The sequence below is a fragment of the Vulpes lagopus genome, chromosome 24, assembly GCF_018345385.1.
Source record: "Vulpes lagopus strain Blue_001 chromosome 24, ASM1834538v1, whole genome shotgun sequence".
Lineage (NCBI taxonomy): Eukaryota > Metazoa > Chordata > Mammalia > Carnivora > Canidae > Vulpes > Vulpes lagopus.
This window is the reverse complement of record NC_054847.1, coordinates 45017029-45034242: the sequence shown is the minus strand read 5'-3', so window position 1 is coordinate 45034242 and position 17214 is coordinate 45017029. Positions and strand designations below refer to the sequence as shown.

The 17214-nt window shown below is 46.2% G+C and overlaps 1 protein-coding gene and 1 pseudogene across 1 annotated transcript in view; both read right to left on the bottom strand.

Annotated features, from left to right (window-relative positions):
• Positions 1 to 1405: 1405 nt before the first annotated feature.
• Positions 1406 to 2417, bottom strand: LOC121481894 (annotated as a pseudogene).
• A 5466-nt stretch (positions 2418 to 7883) lies between these two features.
• PHLPP1 (PH domain and leucine rich repeat protein phosphatase 1) overlaps positions 7884 to 17214 on the bottom strand; it is a 208016-nt gene continuing 198685 nt past the window's right edge. The window contains exons 15-17 of the mRNA XM_041739968.1: positions 13554 to 13748; positions 10929 to 11157; positions 7884 to 9974 (exon numbers count right to left, since the gene is read on the bottom strand). Coding sequence (XP_041595902.1) covers positions 8841 to 9974; positions 10929 to 11157; positions 13554 to 13748 — 1558 coding nt within the window. The 3' untranslated portion in view covers positions 7884 to 8840. The remainder of the gene's footprint in view (positions 9975 to 10928; positions 11158 to 13553; positions 13749 to 17214) is intronic.

Below are 17214 nucleotides of genomic sequence, written 5' to 3'. Positions count from 1 at the left end.
TATCCCACTTGGTGATGGTGTATAATTTTTTTTAATCCATTGCTGGGTTGGATTTGTTAATATTTTCTTGAGGATTTTTGCATGTAAGTTCATGAGAGAGATTGGTCTGCAGTTTTCTTTTTTGCACTATTTTTGTCTGGTTTTGGTACCAGGGTAATGCTAACTCCATTAAATAAATTAGGAAATAAAACAAGATGAAGTCTGAGAGGGAAACAAGCCATAAGAGACTCTTAATTATAGGAAACAAACTGAGGGTTGCTGGAGGGGAGGGGGTTGGGGGATTGGCTAAACTGGGTGATGGGCATTAAGGAGGGCACATGATGGAACGAGCACTGGGTGTTATATAAGACTGCTGAGTCACTGAACTCTATCTCTGAAACTAGTAATACACTATATGTTAATTAATTGAATTGAAATTTTGATAAAGAATAATAAGGGAATACTAAATCCAAAAAACACCCCTAATGGGGACCTAAATGGGACCACTTAGATGAAATGGGACCTAAATGGGACCACTTAGATGAAATGAACAAATTCCCTGAAAAACACAAATTATCACAACTCGCCACATGTTAAATAGATTGTTTGAACAGCCCTATAACTATTAAGGAAATTGAAATCATTAAAACTCCCCAAAAAGAAATCTCCAGGCCTAGATGGTTTCACTGGAGAATTCTACTAAGCTATTCGAGTTAATATCAACTCTACACAAACCCTTTTCCATCTTTGTTCCTCCCCCCGCCTCACTCCCCAATTTACACGGAATCTTTTTCCCTTTCAGTAAGTGTGTCTTTAGGTCTGAAGTGAGTCTCTTCAAAGTAGCCTTGACCCACCTTCCTTTTTTATCTATTCAGACACCCCATGGCCTTTATTGGAACACAGACCATTTGCACCGACCTAATCCATATAGAACCACCTAAATACATAGCAGTCTGTATTGATGATCACTTAAATTTGAACATATTCTATGATTTTATATAACGGAGTCCTCTGATATGCTACCTCCTGCAATAATTTAATGAACCCAATTCTACCCTTTGAATGGACCAACTTTATGACTTTCTAGAGAAGTTTTGAGTTGGGGATAGTTTCTCTTGCTGCTGCTTTCCATGCCTTAAGACAAAATTCTTAGAAACAAGCAATTAGAACCTCATCTCTCCAGGATCAAAGAGAGAGAGAGGAGTCGGGAAAAGGACCTCTTGTCACTTTTTAAAGGCCCCCAGTTGCTATGCTTTGCAGGATATGGAGGAAGGAGGTGCACAGTGGAAGAGGACAGAATCAGTCCCAATAATTGTGTTGAACATTTCTCAACTGTCAATATCAAGAACTAACTTCTAAAATGTAAGCTTATAAACAGAAGCCATCCAGCTAGTGGTTAGCTAGTGAGTGTGCAATATAGTCAAGTTTATAAGCTGTGCTTGAATCTAACTTTAATATAATTCATTCCTTTATGGGGCATGCAAGTGAGCAGTGGAGAAAGTGGTGCATCTGCAGTACTGGCTGGTGCTGAGGATTTCAACGCTTCCAGAAGATGTGGGCTAGGGAACTTTACTAGGCACCAGAAGTGCCTCAGCTTTTGTTTCTCTCAGCTTTTGTATCAAGCTCCTGTTGTGCAAATTCTAGTCTTGGTTGAGGATAGTCTCCAAAGTTTCTTGAGTCCCTCTCTGGACTTTCTTTTTCTATTTCATTTTCATGAATGATCCTTGATCCATGTGTATTTCCAGCTCAAGGGTTCTTTCTTGTAGGGCTGTGGTAGAGGGGTGAGTTTCAAAGGCCTGGTTATACTGTTTAAGGGAGTCCGGATTCCGGCTTTGGGGTCCATTTTCACAAACATACGGTGCTGGCTAGCAACTGGCAGTGCCTGCTGCGGGCGGGGTGTATTGCTCTTCAGCTGGCAGGAGGAAGGGATGGTGTAGGGAGTCTGGGAATAATGCACCCACATAAGCAGGTTTGTACTGGGTTGGCTTGCTCCACTGTGTTCCCCAGGCAACTCGAACCCACACAGCATTCTCCTCAGCGTCTCAGGAGCAGACTCACATTTTCTACTGCTCCCTGAAGAATTGTCTCAAATGAACCTTTGACTTGTTCCATATCAAAAAGATCAAGGTCTTCACCTGGTCCTCTACTCTCTGAAAAACATCCCAAACTTTTGGTGCTGATGAAGTGGAGTATGAGTGGTGTTTATAGGGCTGCATCCTGGGGACTGGCACGCTTCTCCTCACAGAACAGAACTCAGTCCTGAACAAGAGATTCCTTTCTTTGCCAGAAGTCTATGGTCTGCAGTTGATTCTCAGACAATAAATAAATAAATAAATAAATAAGTAAATAAATTTCCCAGACTTCGAGGATTGTCATCTTTCAGACATTGGGATCTTCAAGATGGTTTTCTTGATAAACTCGGCAATGGTTTCATCCATCTCTTTGGTGTGTCTGTCACCACCAGGCGTGTCTCTTCTCTTGCTGCTTTTAAAATTCTCTTTAATCTTTGACATTTTAATAATTACGTGTCATAGTGTAGACTTTCTTGGGTTCATCTTGTTTTGAAACTCTGTGTTTCTGGAACCTGGAAGTCTGTTTCCTTCCCCAGGTTAGGGAAGTTTTCAGCTGTTATGTCTTCAAATAATTGTTCTGCCCCTTTCTCTCTCTCTTCTCCTTCTGGGTTTCCTATAATGTAAATGTTTGCTCACTTTCTATTGTTCAAGAGCTCCCTTAACCTATCCTCATTTAAAAACAATTTTTTTTTCTGTTCTGCTTAAATGATTTCCATCACCTTGTCTTCAGATTATTGACCTGTTCTTCATTTTCTAATCTGTTGATTCCCTCGAGTGTATTTTTCATTTGTTACTGTTTTCTTCAATCCCAACTGGTGTTTTTTTTAATATTTTCTATCACTTTGTTGAAATTCCCACTGAGTTCATCTACTCTTCTCTCCATCTCATCTACTCTTCTTCTCCATCAGAACTAGGACATTTTTATGAACATTTCTTTGAATTCTTTATCTGGTAGATTATCTGCACTTCATTTAGGTTTTCTAAGGTTTTGTCTCACTCTTTGAAGTATATTTTTCTGTCTCATTTTACATTACTTTCTGTATTGGTTTCTGTGAATTGGGTGGAACAGCTACTTCTCTTAATCTTGATGGGTTGATCGTGTGTGGAAGCCCCCTGTGTAGACAGCATGTGCTTGGTGATGCTGGCTGGCTGCAGCTGTTGTGGTCCTAGTCTGGGATTGCTCTGTTCCAGGGCTAACCTGGTGGTGTGGCTGGAACTGAGGTTGGCGTGGGCTGGAGCAGATGCAGGGCTTTCCCCCCACAGGGTGACCTGGCTGGATGCTGAAGGGAGTCAGCCATGAGCCTTGTGTGGTCCCAGGGCTCTACACACAGGTGGTGTGTAGGGGGTGTGGCTGGACCTGGGGGAGGTCTTTGGGCTCTCTATGCAGAGGCTGCCCTAGCAGGGTGTCTGGAGTGGAGGTGGGCATGGGCCAGGGGTCCAGGGTGCTCTGAGCACAGGATGACTCTAGGGCAGCTAGAGGTGAGCCGGGCATGGGCCAGGGGTTCCAGGGTGCTTTGCACAGGGGACTCCTGGGGAGTGACCTGTTGAAGTGACACAGGACAGCAATGTGGTGACACCGGTACAAAGCATACCACCTCGGGGAGCTGGTTGGAGCTGTAATGAGTGCCATCTGGGGTCCTCCTGGTGGGATAGGGAGGGTTGCTGGAGTCTAGGAACTGGTGGCTCACCGGGTGTCAGGCCAGCTAGGGCCCCGGCTCCTTTCTCTGCACGAAGGTGGGAGCAGACCACAGAACGTGGCCCTCGGAGCCCCTGACCTGGCAGCTGTTTGATGGGGGTTTGGGTCTGGTTCCCTTTTATTTCCATTGCCCGTTTATACTGGGGCTTTTCTCCTGCACTCCACGGCAGTCTGCTCACGGCCCCTGGGTAGTATCCTCACTGCAGCTCTGAGCGTCGGGCCTGGGGTTCCCTTTGTTGCTGAGTCTCTGTCTCTCCTGTCACTCCTTCAAGGGCCTCGCCATCGTCGTCATCTCATCGTCCTGTGGATGCTGCTCAGGGGGCCCTGAGCTCCTCTTCAGGGCAATTGCTCTGTACACGGCTGTAGATCTGGTGCGCCTGTAGGAGGGGAGTTCGGGGCCTTCCTGGGTTGCCACGTGGGACTGAGGATCCTGAAAAGCTATATTTAACCTACTGAAATGTTCTAGGAAAAGGAATATTCCAGCAATTCTTAAAATGTATTCTTGGCCCTAAAACAAATAGAGTCTACTTTGTGTGCAAGATTTATTGCTGGCTTACAGCACAGATTTTGATTAAACGGAAAACTGATCTAAGAAGCTTTAAACGTTAATTGTGGAGTAGTTTTCTTTAAGACCCAGAACAGCAAATGACCTATAAATGAGTTTACAAAGTCAACGTCTAGGGGATCCACATTTGGGAAAATGACTTTTGTGCTCATTTCGACTTTTTTTTTTTTGATAAGCTTAGTATTTAGAGTAAAGTAGTTTTTGGAATAAGACCCAAATAACAGTAATGACTAGAAAGTCATTATAACTTTAGTGTAAAGCCAGTTTTACTTCCACCTCTCTAGAAATAGAGGAATGACAATGGGAGTGGTTTGGTTGGTTATAACCAGATAGAAGAAAATTGTCTGCTGTTTCCTCCTTTGAAGAGGCTAGAATCCTGTGTCTCTGATTTGGAAAACAAAGGGACTCATGAACCAGAGCCCAACCAAAGCAGTGCATGTTTGGGGGCACTTAAATTTAGGGCGGGGGACAACATGGCTTTCTACTTTAGCCCACAGCCTAGAAGTGGAAGGAGATGAGATTCCTTTGCTCATTTCCTTCTGCCAAGGAAGGAGCAATATGCAGGGTCTATGGTCCACCTTCACACAGGCTCAGTGTGGTGACCCCATGTGGTTGGCACAGCCACCCTTACACCCAAGCTCCTGTGTGGCCGTCCAGTGCTTGGATGGAGTGATGGCTCGATGCCAGTGCCTCTTGAACGTGCTGAATGGATGGACATGGGGAATGAGGAGGGTGTGCGGTGCCTGGGGACCTTGCTTCCTGTTACTAGTCCAAAGCTCTGTCTGCGATGTGTAGTTCACACTTTCACTTACTGATCAGGGCAAGAGACTTGCCAAAATCAGTCTGAGTTTGGTTGTAATTCTGCTATGGGGTGGGATGGGGGGTGGGGGACACCCTCTACGGTCATCTTTCAAATATGCAGTAATATGAACAGGTTCATGATAGCTGAAGGACAAAAGGGAAATTAAAAATCTGCATAGATTAATTTGCAGAAAATTTATGTTGGAGGAGGAACTAAAAGAAATTCAGTGGTTAAGAAAGGAGAAAAGCCGATTTTCTCTACCATTACTTCCTCTCTGCTACCTGTAACAATCCCAACAGATGTTCCTCTAAGGGTTTTTAATTTAAAAAGCTACTTTTTGCTGTGTTGCCGATTATCTTGTCTGATTGTTGTTAGTTCACTTACAGCCGTGACACTTCCACTTACGTAAAGCAATTTGTAGAGAGGAAAGCCTTAAGTACATACCTGGTTTGATCACGGGGGAGGCAGGCAGGGCAGACAATACAAGCCCCCACACTTACCAGAAATCCTCCTCCACGCAGTGAGTTCACAGCGTCCTCCAGTGAGTGCTCGCTGGTCTTTATCCCCGCACCGGGCGATTCTGAGAGGCTGAGCTGTAAGATCTGACTCACGTTATGGACTTTTCTTTCTTTCATCAGGGGGATGGGGAACCGATGGATGCTGGAGCCTGACTTCCGCTCTCCCGGCAACGCTAGGATTCTGGCTACACCTCATGACAGGTCCCCTTGTCAGGTTCCCACCTTCCAAGGCCCAAGGCCCATCTATACTGGCACATCACGTGGTTTACTGCAGCTTCCCTGCTGGTTTAACGGGGGTGGGGGGTGGGGGTGGGTGGGTTGGGGGTTGCTCACCATCAGGAGGCTAGGAAAACCAGAGGGAACTTTGTTTCTTCTGGAAGAGTGGAGGAAAGATAAAGATAGAGAACGAATCCAATCTCACCAGCAGGTGGTGCTGTGACAAAAGCAATCAAGAGCAACCGGGTCAGCCAGGTTGGGTGTCTGGGCTCCAGCGCCTGGGTGACCCCTTCAAAGCCAGTACTCCGTGGGCACACGCCTGGCAGCATGTGGTTGACCAACACCAAACGACTTCTAGGCTCTTCCATCGGGACCCTTTTGGGTCTCCACAAGGCTGCAAGCTTGCTAGGCTTCTGCTCTAACCCCTTCCGCTCTCTGTCCTCAACCCTTTCCCAATCCCCTGGCCTTCCTGGAGGAAGCAGGGAATGTAGCAGGAGAGGCTGCTCTTCTCTCTCATACTCACTCTGGAGAGCCCTTGGCTTCAAAGACCTTCGTGTGTTAAGCACTTTACAGTTTTATAAGCAGTTCTACCTGTATCATTAGATGCCACCTTGACAAGCAGAAGTGAAAAGAAACTGCTCAGAAAACCAAGTGGAAGCCCCACGCAAGCGCAAGGAGACCCAGAAGCACGGCTCCCCGTCTGGCCACCTAAGATGCGCTCCTGTTATCTTTCATCCACAAGCTGTGTACCCTGAGCTCCTATAGGACGAGACCTTGCCCCTTCTGTCTGCGGTACCTCACCTGTGGTGTGTGCTCAGCGGGACTTCATGATCTAATCATCGGAGAAGTGAGCTCTGACTGGACCCAGGAAAACACCAGCTCCAAGTCTGTACCTCTTCTCCCACACCAGCCACCAAAGTTAGGACCCAGCTAAGTCTTTCCATGGTACTCGCCGATCCCAGTGGCTGCCCATGGCACCAGTAGCTGCTGTGGGATCGACCCGTCATGGCGTCTTCCAATTATTGCTGCCTCAGTTGGCCACACTCACGCAGCAAGCGTTGAGTAGTGTGGCAGTGAGCTGCAGCGTGAGTCTGGGTATGGCCCAGGGGCTTGGGGAACTGAGGAAGTCCAGGAACTAGCCCACATCTTCTGTAGTGAACAAGGCACTCTTATGAAATTCCAGAGCTTTCTGAGTATGCCCTGATCCCTCTGGAGCAGAGCAAAGACTAAGGAAGGCAAGGCACTGGGGGCTGGGCACAGGAGCCTAAGCTGGCTTGGCTTCCTGCCTGGGCTTGGGCAGTCTTGTCCCTTGGTGCCTGGGTCCCTTACTGGGTGGAGTTCATTCTTCTATGATCTTAGAGCATGTGTACAAGTAGCCGGGCCCAGAATGAAGCACCGACGTTACCAAGACAAGGCTGGTCTGCTCATCTGATTTCCGCTCCCAATGAAAGAGCCAGACAGTCCATCACTGAGCCTACGCAATGAGAAATGCTATGTGCCCTGTCCTGGCCCTGACCTAGTCAGGGACCACTGGGAAGCTGGTCCATGTGAGACAGAGATGATCAGTAGCATGTTTAACATGTGGTTCAAGGGATGTACGGTTCGGGTGAAGGGGGGTGCTGCAGTCAGCAACGTCAGCTGGCAAAACCGGATTTCCCGGTGGACCCCACTGTGCCATCGTTCTGTCTGCGAGCGGTGGAGAGGGCGGCAGCCGCTCCTGACTCTCGCTCTTCACATAAAGGTCTTGGAAAGAACTTGGCTTTGCGGGAGCAGTTTCCCCAGGGATCTCCTCTATACAACCTCTATCTATCCCTGCGTGATAAAGCCTTTCTATTTCCTGTTATTAAGAACAGCTCTGCAGATTGTTAACCATAGGGTTGATTTCACTAGCTCATTCAACATCGGCTAACCAGTGGGTGTTTTCCCTTAAACAAAACTAGTGGCCCCACAGTTACACCCATTCATTCCAAACCCAAGTTGGGTGTGATCTGCTAGAGACACACCTGGCTCCCGGGACAAAAGCAGATGGGTCCAATACTTGTAAATTTTGTATTTATTATAACAAAAATTATGACATGTTCATTTGTGCATTCTGCTTTAATATAACTCTTGGTATGTAAATGATCTAATTGAACGCTATACAATCATGCTGATTGTGGCAGCAGTAAGGAACACAAAAAGTGTCTGCAAAAGTCAGGAGGGTTGGGGGGGGGGTAGACAGGGGAGGAGGAAAAAAGGTGCAGAGGCCCCTGGGGTGCAAGTTTGTTTCTAGTGGCCTAAGGTCCACCCTATCTGAACAGAAGTGCTCTTGGCTGCTCAGCCTTCACACTGCGGGGTGGGCAAGGGAAGGGGAAGGAAGAGGAAAGTCAGTGGTGTGGGCTGTGTCCTTATGCCAAAACTACAAAACATCTGAAGCGTCACTATACAACACTGAGCTATTTACAATAGAAATTTCTCAATCAACTGTTCTCTCAGAGAAAATTAGTGAATCCCAGTGACTTAAGTCACCTGACAGAGTAAAGCAACTCCTAGGAGTTAGTCTCCATATTCTACAAATGTCTATCATTTTCAAGACAAAAAAAAAAAAAAAAAAAAGCCTTTCCCCCAAAGAAATACAGAATTACAATATTATTAAATCATTTAGCACTGGCAACCTGCCCTGCCTTCCAAACAAAACAACAAAAAGCCATTTTAAAAAATATTACATTATCATTAACCGTTTCTCTGTAATATATTAAACCTTTTGTTCTTTGTCTTTACACATCTGATATGTTAGGGGAAGAGGTTAACAAATTCAAATCATATTGGTAAAGCATCACTAGAAGAAAAGTGGTAATTGTTTTTAAAAATGGCCAACAGAAGGAGAACCTACAGAGGAGGTGCCAGGACAGGGTAGGGGCATGGGAGAGGGCGTGGAGTGAACCCCTGGTTTAACGTGAGCCTGGGAGACTCTTTCTCGGTTAGTTTATTTGCCAACGGGCGCCCGGGGGGGTCATAGTGGCGTGTCACAGTAGTCCGGCAGCGGGTCCCCAGGGCTCGGCCTTGGCGCTGGCTGCAGGCCTGCAGGCTGCTGCTGCTGCTTCATCATCTCCTTGACCTCCTCCTCCAGCTCTGGGGGGATGATGAACTGGTCCTCGGGGTCCGGCTGGGCCGGCGCCGCGAAGTAGCCCCCGGGCTTGCGGAGCGGCGCATCAGCGGCCACCTCGATCACGTTGTGGCTCCTCTCCTGGGGCGCCACCGAACCGTTGGGCCTGCGCCGCCCGATGGTCCCTGCCGCGCCGTCCGGCCTCCGGGGCATCCCCAGCTCGTCCTCGTTGGCACTGGTGACGATACCCTCGTCGCTGGCCTCGGCCGGCACGTGCAGCAGGCGCTGCACCTCCTTCTCCCTGGCGCGGCCGCAGTGGATGTCCACCTCGACCTCCACGCGGCTGCCGTTGCTGAAGACGCCCTCGATGGGCTCCTCATCGTCGCTGTCCAGGCCGTTGTCGGAGAAGGCGCTGGAGAAGGTGGCGCTGGACAGCTGGCGCTGGAAGGCGCTGGCCAGGCCCCCGGGGTGCAGCGTGCAGCGGGGCTCGCTGGCGTAGGCCGGGCTGCTCTCGGCCAGTGCACCCGACGGCGGCTCATCCGAGGCCGTGGAGCCCACCTCGCTGCTCATCTCGGATGTGGACAGCTCGCTGCTCATCTCGGAGGCCATGCCGCTGCTGGAGGACGGCACACCCAGCGCGTCGGCCGGCCGGTCCTTGATCACCATGCTGACGGATGGCGGGAAGATGCCGGGGCTGGGCGGCGGCCCGGCGCCCCCCGCGCTCAGCTCGCAGCAGCAGAAGCTGTCCTCCGTGACGCTGAGCTGCACCACCACGGCGCTCAGGCTGTCGTGGCAGCCGTAGCTCTGGGCCAGGGTGCACAGCTTCTTGGCAGCGGCCAGGGCGTCAGGCACGTGGCGCACGGCGGCCACTGCCTCCTCGCTGGACAGGCTGTCCCACAAGCCCTTGCTGCCCAGGATGAAGAACTCGTCCTGGGGTGTCAGGGGCACCGACTGCACGTGGGGGCGCGGCACCACGCTGGGGTGCAGGAAGGTGTAGCCCAGGATGCGCGTGGACTCTGTCACGCCATTCACCTTGCCGTCCTGGAAGGGGAGGGGAGGGGAGCCCCAAATCGACATTAACGCAGGTGGGTGGCCGGCCAGACTCGCTCATCTTCTCCAGGGCATCGTGAGCTTCCACCGAAGTGGTGGGGCTGCGCTCGGCTCTGTGGGAACCTAGGAACCTGGGGCCGGTGCATGGCTGCGGGGATGTCTCTGGCGTCCCGCCCCAATTTCCACGCACATAGGGTATGCTCGGCATCTTGCCGTGAGTCAGTGACCAGAGCCCAGACTGAAGGAGCGTGTGAAGCCCTAGGACACACTTACTCCAGGGTTTCTCAACAGTGTGGCCGTACCCTTGGGGGAGCCGTCCTGGGCACTGGAGGATGTGGAACAGCACCCCTGCCTCTACCTACCACACGCCCAAAGCACTCTCCACTCAGCTGTGAAAAACCAATGTCTTCAGACATTGCCAAATGTCCCCGCGGGGGCTGGGAGTGGGCTGGGGTGCAAAAGAACCCCTGGTTAAAAGCCACTCACTGCCTTACTCAAAGGGAACAGGAGGTATGAACCAAAAATCACAACTGGCTACACTTACACAGATACACTGGCCCTGGAAGACAGGATGGGTATGTTACTGTCCCTACTTTGCTGATGAGAAACTGAGGCTCAGAGGCTTACAGGTTCAGGCTGCAGCTGCAGAGCCAGGATCTGAGTACCAGCAGTGTGGCTTCTGGAGTGGCACCCTCGGGCACCAAACCAGCACCTTCACAGAGGGGGCTTGTGCGTGTCAGAGGAGCTAAGGGCCTGAAGCACTGGGCATAGCCTCCGACACAGGGAGGCCATGTAGAAATGCTTTATTGTCCTATGCATGATGCCTTCAGACCTCTTGGACAAAGGATTTACTTTGTGACACTACAGATTTGGAAGTTTGCTGATCCTGCCGTGACCCCGGCCCCATCCTCCCCACCGCTCTGAGGAAAACCGTGCTCTCCTCACCTCCGTGATAATGGCCTTGTGCTGTTTAATTCTCTTCCGTTCTTCTTCACAGCTCATGACGTATGATCTGGACAGAGGCAACGGCTTCCCGTTCCGACAGAGAACCGTTTGGCACTTGCCCACGTTAGCAGAGGTCAAGGTGAAGGATCCTCCTGGGTCCACAGGGTCATGCTTGATATGACAGAGGACAGCAGCACCTCCAAGTTTCTGTCCGGCTGTTCCAAGTTTCCTGGAATCCCAAACCCAAACACAACCTGTCACATGTCAGTTTTGCTAATTCAATAGGAACAGTGGTCCCTGGGCAGGGCTAGGAGGAAAAATAGAGCCTGGGGGGTCCACTGGCCTCTTTCACCAAAGTGCTGTTCAGTATCTCCAAGGAAAAGGGCTTATGGAATCTGACCCCAACCCCACCTAGGGATCAGTTTCCCACCAAAGGAGCCCTTAGCCTGCTGCATCCAGCCTGCTGCTCCCTTATCCTCAGGCTCCACAGACAGCAGGAAAATAGCCACTTTCCCCTCTATCCACCTCTTTAAATCTCCTCTGCTCCAAGCAGAGGGAACTGAAGGGCTTGCTTCAGCAGGTACACCTGTACCACACCCCCAGACAGGTGTACTTCAAGATGACCTGGCCACCCTCTTCTCCTTTAGAAGGATGTTTGCTGGGATGAGCCTTTAATTACTGGACCACTCATGTTTTTGCCTTATATGGGGAAGACTTTCTAAACCAGTATTATCTATTCCAGAATATTCACAGGAAGGACATTCTAGTGACCAGGCTCCAAAGTGCTGGTGATATACCCCTTTTATTCGTGACCCCCTACTCTACAGACTGAGCACACAAAGCACTTACAAGTTCTGACAAAAGGAGCCAAGAACTCCTCTCACAAGCCCCGTGGATGGCACTACCCCCAGGCGCCTGCGGATCCCGAGTGGCACAGAAGCAAGAAGGCTAAGACGGACTCCTCTGTTTACAGGGGCAGACCGCAGGCACTGTCAGCTCCTATCAACCATCCACATTAGGAGAACAGCGGTACCAGCAATCGAAACTCAGGCTGCCTACTTGAATAAGTTAGGATGTCATGCACAAGGAGACACAGTTCCTCCAAGGGCTCAAAAGATCATCCATATCCCATGTCCTCTTAATGGGGAAAATAAGCATATAAATGGCCCTGGAGATGGGCTGACAATTTGGGTCTTTAAGCTCCGACCTGTGGACATCCATGACTGGACCGGCAGGCACTGCTTGCTTCATTCCAAGGCACAATGATTGCTCTTAACAAAAGCCAGAAATTGGATGGTAGTTGTGGAACAGCATAGCTGGGAAGAAATCTGAGGTAGGTTTTTTTTTTTTTAAAGATTTTATTTATTCATGAGAGAGAGAGAGAGAGAGAGAGAGAGAGAGAGAGGCAGAAACATAGGCAGAGGGAGCAGCAGCTCCATGCAGGACTTGATCCCGGACTCCAGGATCACGTTCTGAGCCAAAGGCAGATGCCCAACTGCTGAGCCACCCAAGCATCCTGAGGTTCTTAATTCTTACTTGGTGCTCGCATGTCTATAAAAAGACCTCTTTGGGATGCCTGGGTGGCTCAGCGGTTTAGAGCCTGCTTTCGGCCCAGAGTATGATCCTGGAGTCCTGGGATCAAGTCCCACATGGAGCCTGCTTCTCCCTCTGCCTGTGTCTCTGCCTCTCTCTCTCTGTGTGTGTCTCTCATGAATAAATAAATAAATAATCTTAAAAATAAATAAATAAATAAAAAGACCTCGTTAGGGTGGGAGTATGAAGGGCGTGTGTGCACATGTATGTCTGTGCATATATTCCCCCCGCCCCCAGGACACAATGGTGGTAAAAACAGAAAAAAATCGATCGGGGTGGTTGTTGGACCATCCTTTGGAGTCTTACTGCCCCAGGTCAAATTCTGGTTGTGCCATCTACTAGCTCAAAAGAAAAATTTGTTTTACTTCTCTACCTCAGTTTCTTAGTAAAGTAAGTGCATTTTACCCAGAGAGATGATGTTATGGTACGGCACAGTGAGGTATTTAGAACAATGACTGGTAGATAGTATGGGCTCACTAAATATTATCTATTGTCAGTATTTAATTGCTAATGGTACATGCCCACTAGAATATGAAAGTCGGAGGGATGTCTAGCAGATATTTTTTCTATTGCTGTTATGAATTTACTTCCTCTGGCAGATTACCATGGAGGGAGAAAGGAGAACTCCTCATTGTTCTCATGACCTTTATCACACTCCCCGTTTCCTGGGCCCACAGGGGTGTTTGCAGTACAGTATGAACAGGCAATTCCTTTACAACCTACAAAGCCATTAAAGTGACATAAGAAGGAGCAATTCTTTGAAGGAGGGAACGCTTGTAACATTCATCCCTAAGAGTTACAACATTCCATAGTTTCTATGGTGACTGAAAGCCCTAAACAAAATTCCTGTCTTTGACTCGGCCTCCTACAAAGTTGTCTGAACATCAGTATGTCTCAATGAAACACGGTCCATCCTGATGCTTACGTAAAACCAGATCACCTGAATGCATCTTACATACCCACATGTGAGAACAGTGCCTTGAGACTATTGGGCAAACGGTCTATGCTCCTCCAAGGGACTCTAAATTTTACCTTTGCATAACAATGAACGTATTGACCATGTATTCTTCTTCATTTTTTGTTTTCTGCAGCTCTTCAGCCAAGATGTCACTCATAGTGCACTGGAGAAGGTAGGGCACCTCCACATTACGGTCTCCATCAAACACCCCATAGAGGGCCTCCCGGTTGTCACAGAAGTTGTTCACCGACAGGGCTGCAACGCACAACCTGCAGAGCAAGAGTGATGCGTGCTAAGTCTACTCATCTTTTCTTGCCCACCCAGCGCTATTAACAGTCTTATCTCTTTCTTCATGACCTCAGATGGGTTAAAAATAAACCTAAGGTAAACCAACCCCAGCTAATTTATTTCATAAATCAAAGAACAGTGATTAGCACTGATACTTCATGATGCCCGCCACCTCCACCACCCTATCTTCTGATTTTATTTTTAAATGCAGTTAAAGAAAGAGTACAGGAGGTATGGGAAAGAATACAAGATTCTGAATCCACATGTCCATATTCATTCATAAAATATTTAGTAAGGAACCCTCATTGGGCAAAAATGGAGTTAAAGCTAAAACACTGGGATCTTTTGTATGTTTTCATTTTTTTCCAACCTAAAAAGGCAGGAAAAAACAAAACCCAAACCTATGGAACAGTATTCAGACACTGGCTGATAAGAAGTACAGGTCAGAGAGCAAGCATGAAGCCTGCCCAGCTGATTGCCTGGAGAAAGTTTCTGGGCTGCAGGCAGAGTACAAGAGGTAGGATAGCTGCCTACACCAGAGTCCCTGCACTCCAAGTTCTACAGAACCATGTTGTTTCCAAGTAACTTAACTCTGTCCCATAGAATCTCCAAAATTAAACACAGAGGGGAAAGATGACTGGCAGAAAAATCAGAGGCCAGGGCATTAGTGAGTGCTGGGGTAACCTCAAGCAGCCAAATACCCAGGGAACTGGAGTCTTCAAAAGAGAAGTGAGACAGGAAAAACCTTTGAAGAGAATGGTTGAAAAGATTTTAAATTGGGAGAAAACTATAAACCTAATAGATATAAAAAGCTCAACAAATAGTAAGAAAAAGAAAATGGGAAAAAAAGGAACAATTTCTTAATATCGGGAATAAAGGCAGGGCAAGTAGGATAGAGAAGAACATAACCTAAGGAGGAACAAAGCCACAAATGACAGCAGACTTGCAGAAACCATGCAGAAGACAGTGGAGCAACATTTTTTTTAAAGTACTGATAGTGGGGGGGGAAAAAAAATGAAAAAACAAACCCGAAACTGTCAACCTGGCTTTCTAAGTCAGTGAAAATTGCTTTCAAAAGTTAAGGTGCAATGAAGACATTTTGAGACTCAATTTACTACCAAAAGATGAGCAGTATAAGAAATATAAAAGGAATACATGAAGCAGAAGAAAATACCAGATGGAAATCTGAATCTACATAAAAGAATGAAGTGTACAAGAAATGACAAATAGATGAGTACATATAAAACTCTTATTTTAAAAGTCATTTTAGAATAGTGGTTCTCAATGGGGGCAATTTTACCCCCAGGACACATTTCTGATGGTCACAGTTCTATTGATATTTAGTGGGTAGAGGTCAGGGATGCTGCCAAACATCCTACAATGCACAGAACAACAGTCCCCTCCCTGTCCAATGATATTACCTGGTTCAAAATGTCAATAAGTACTGAACTTGAGAAACACTGCTTTAGAAAATGCCTATTTAAAGTAAAAATAACCATGTATTTTGGAATTTATAACAGAAGTAAAATATGACAATAGCACAAAGACCAGGGGAGGGGAAATGGGAGATACATATTGTATCTTACGTTGTATCTTACACAAGGTTCTTACATTGTGAAATGATAGCCTAATTACAGTTTATCTTCAAATAATAAGTTAAACGTTATGCCTTTTGTTTAGTGTGTATAGTATAACTAATAAGAATGAATAAAGGAGATAAAATGGAATCATAAATCCAAAAGAAGAAAAAGAGAAAAGAAATGGAAAACAGATGAGACAAATAGAAAAGAGTTGGCAGATTTAAACCTTAGCATATTAATTTCATTAAATATACAAGTGGTCCAAATACTGCCCCAAAAGACAAGTCAGATTGGATTAAAAACAAAACAAAAAAACCCAAAAAAACTCCCAAAATATCTAACTATATGCTGCCCATAATAAATCTACTTTAAATATAAAAGGACAAATAGGTTAAAAGTAAAAGGATAAAAGATATACTATGTTTATACTAATCAAAAGAAAGCCAAAGTTGCATTAATATCAAAGTATATTATAGAACAAAGAATATTACAGTCATTTCATAATGAACTGATCCTTTTCATCACAAAGCTACAATGTATTAGGTGTTTATGCAATTAAGACAACTTGAAATACATAAGGCAAAACTGATAAAACTAGGAGAAACCAACCCATAATTATAGGCTCTCAGCCACTGACCGAACAAGTAGATAATCAGTAAGGATATTCAAGACACAACAACATTATGGATCAAGTTCATCTAATTGACAGCTTACCGCAACAACAGAATACTCATTTTCCCCAAATGCAGAGAATATTTACTGAGACAGACCATAATGTAGGCCAAAATAAGTCTCAATAAATTTAAAGGATTCAAGTCATTCAAAGTACATTCTCTATTTTGGAAAAACCTGCTTAGAAGGCAATTTATAGCTCTATATGCTGATATTAGAATATTAATCTTCTAAGCTCAAATCAGTGACCTAAGCTTCTATATTAAGAAACTAGAAAAGAGCAGAACAAACTGAAAGCAAGCAGAAATCAATGAACTAGAAAACAAATATAATAGAGAAAAACCAACAAGACCAAAAACTGGTTCTTTGAGAATATTAATAAAATCTATAAACCTCAAACCAAACTGATCAGTATAAAAAGACAAATTACCAATATCAGGAAGGAGAACAGGAGAGCCATTACTATAGATCCTACAGATTTTAAAGGATAATATCATGAACAAGTTTGTCAATAAATTTGAAAACTAGTTGAAAGGGATAAATTCCTTGAAAGACCTAGATTACCAAAATTTATTCTAGAAGAGAGAGAATCCCATAGCAGAGAAATAGAATGTGTAGTTAGAAGTCAAAGAAAATTCCAGGCCAACATGGCTTTTATTGGTAAATTCTCCAAATATTTAAGGAAGAAATATCAATTCTGTACAAACTCTTCAAGAAACCTGAAGAAGAGGAAATACTCTTCAACTCATTTTATGAGGCCAGTGTTACCCTGATACCAAAACCAAAGACATCACAAGGAAACTACAGGCTAATATCCATCATGAATGTGGACATGAGCAACAAATTATCAGCATATTGAATCCAGCAGCATATGAAAGGATAATATATCATGACCAAGTGGAATTTATCCTGGGAATGCAAAGCTGATTCAACATTCAAAAATCAATGTAATTTACCTATCAACAGACTAAGGAAGAAAACATGATCATCTTAATTGAATGCAGAAAAAGCCTATGATAGAAACTCTTAGTGAACTATGATTATAAGGGTATTTTTTTTTTTAAAGATTTTATTTGAGAGAGACAGAGATAGTGAGAGCTAGCACAAGCAAGGAAGAAAGGGAGAAGTAGGGAGCCCGACCTAGGACTTGATCCCAGGACCTTGGGATCTTGAGCCAAAGGCAAATGCTTCACTG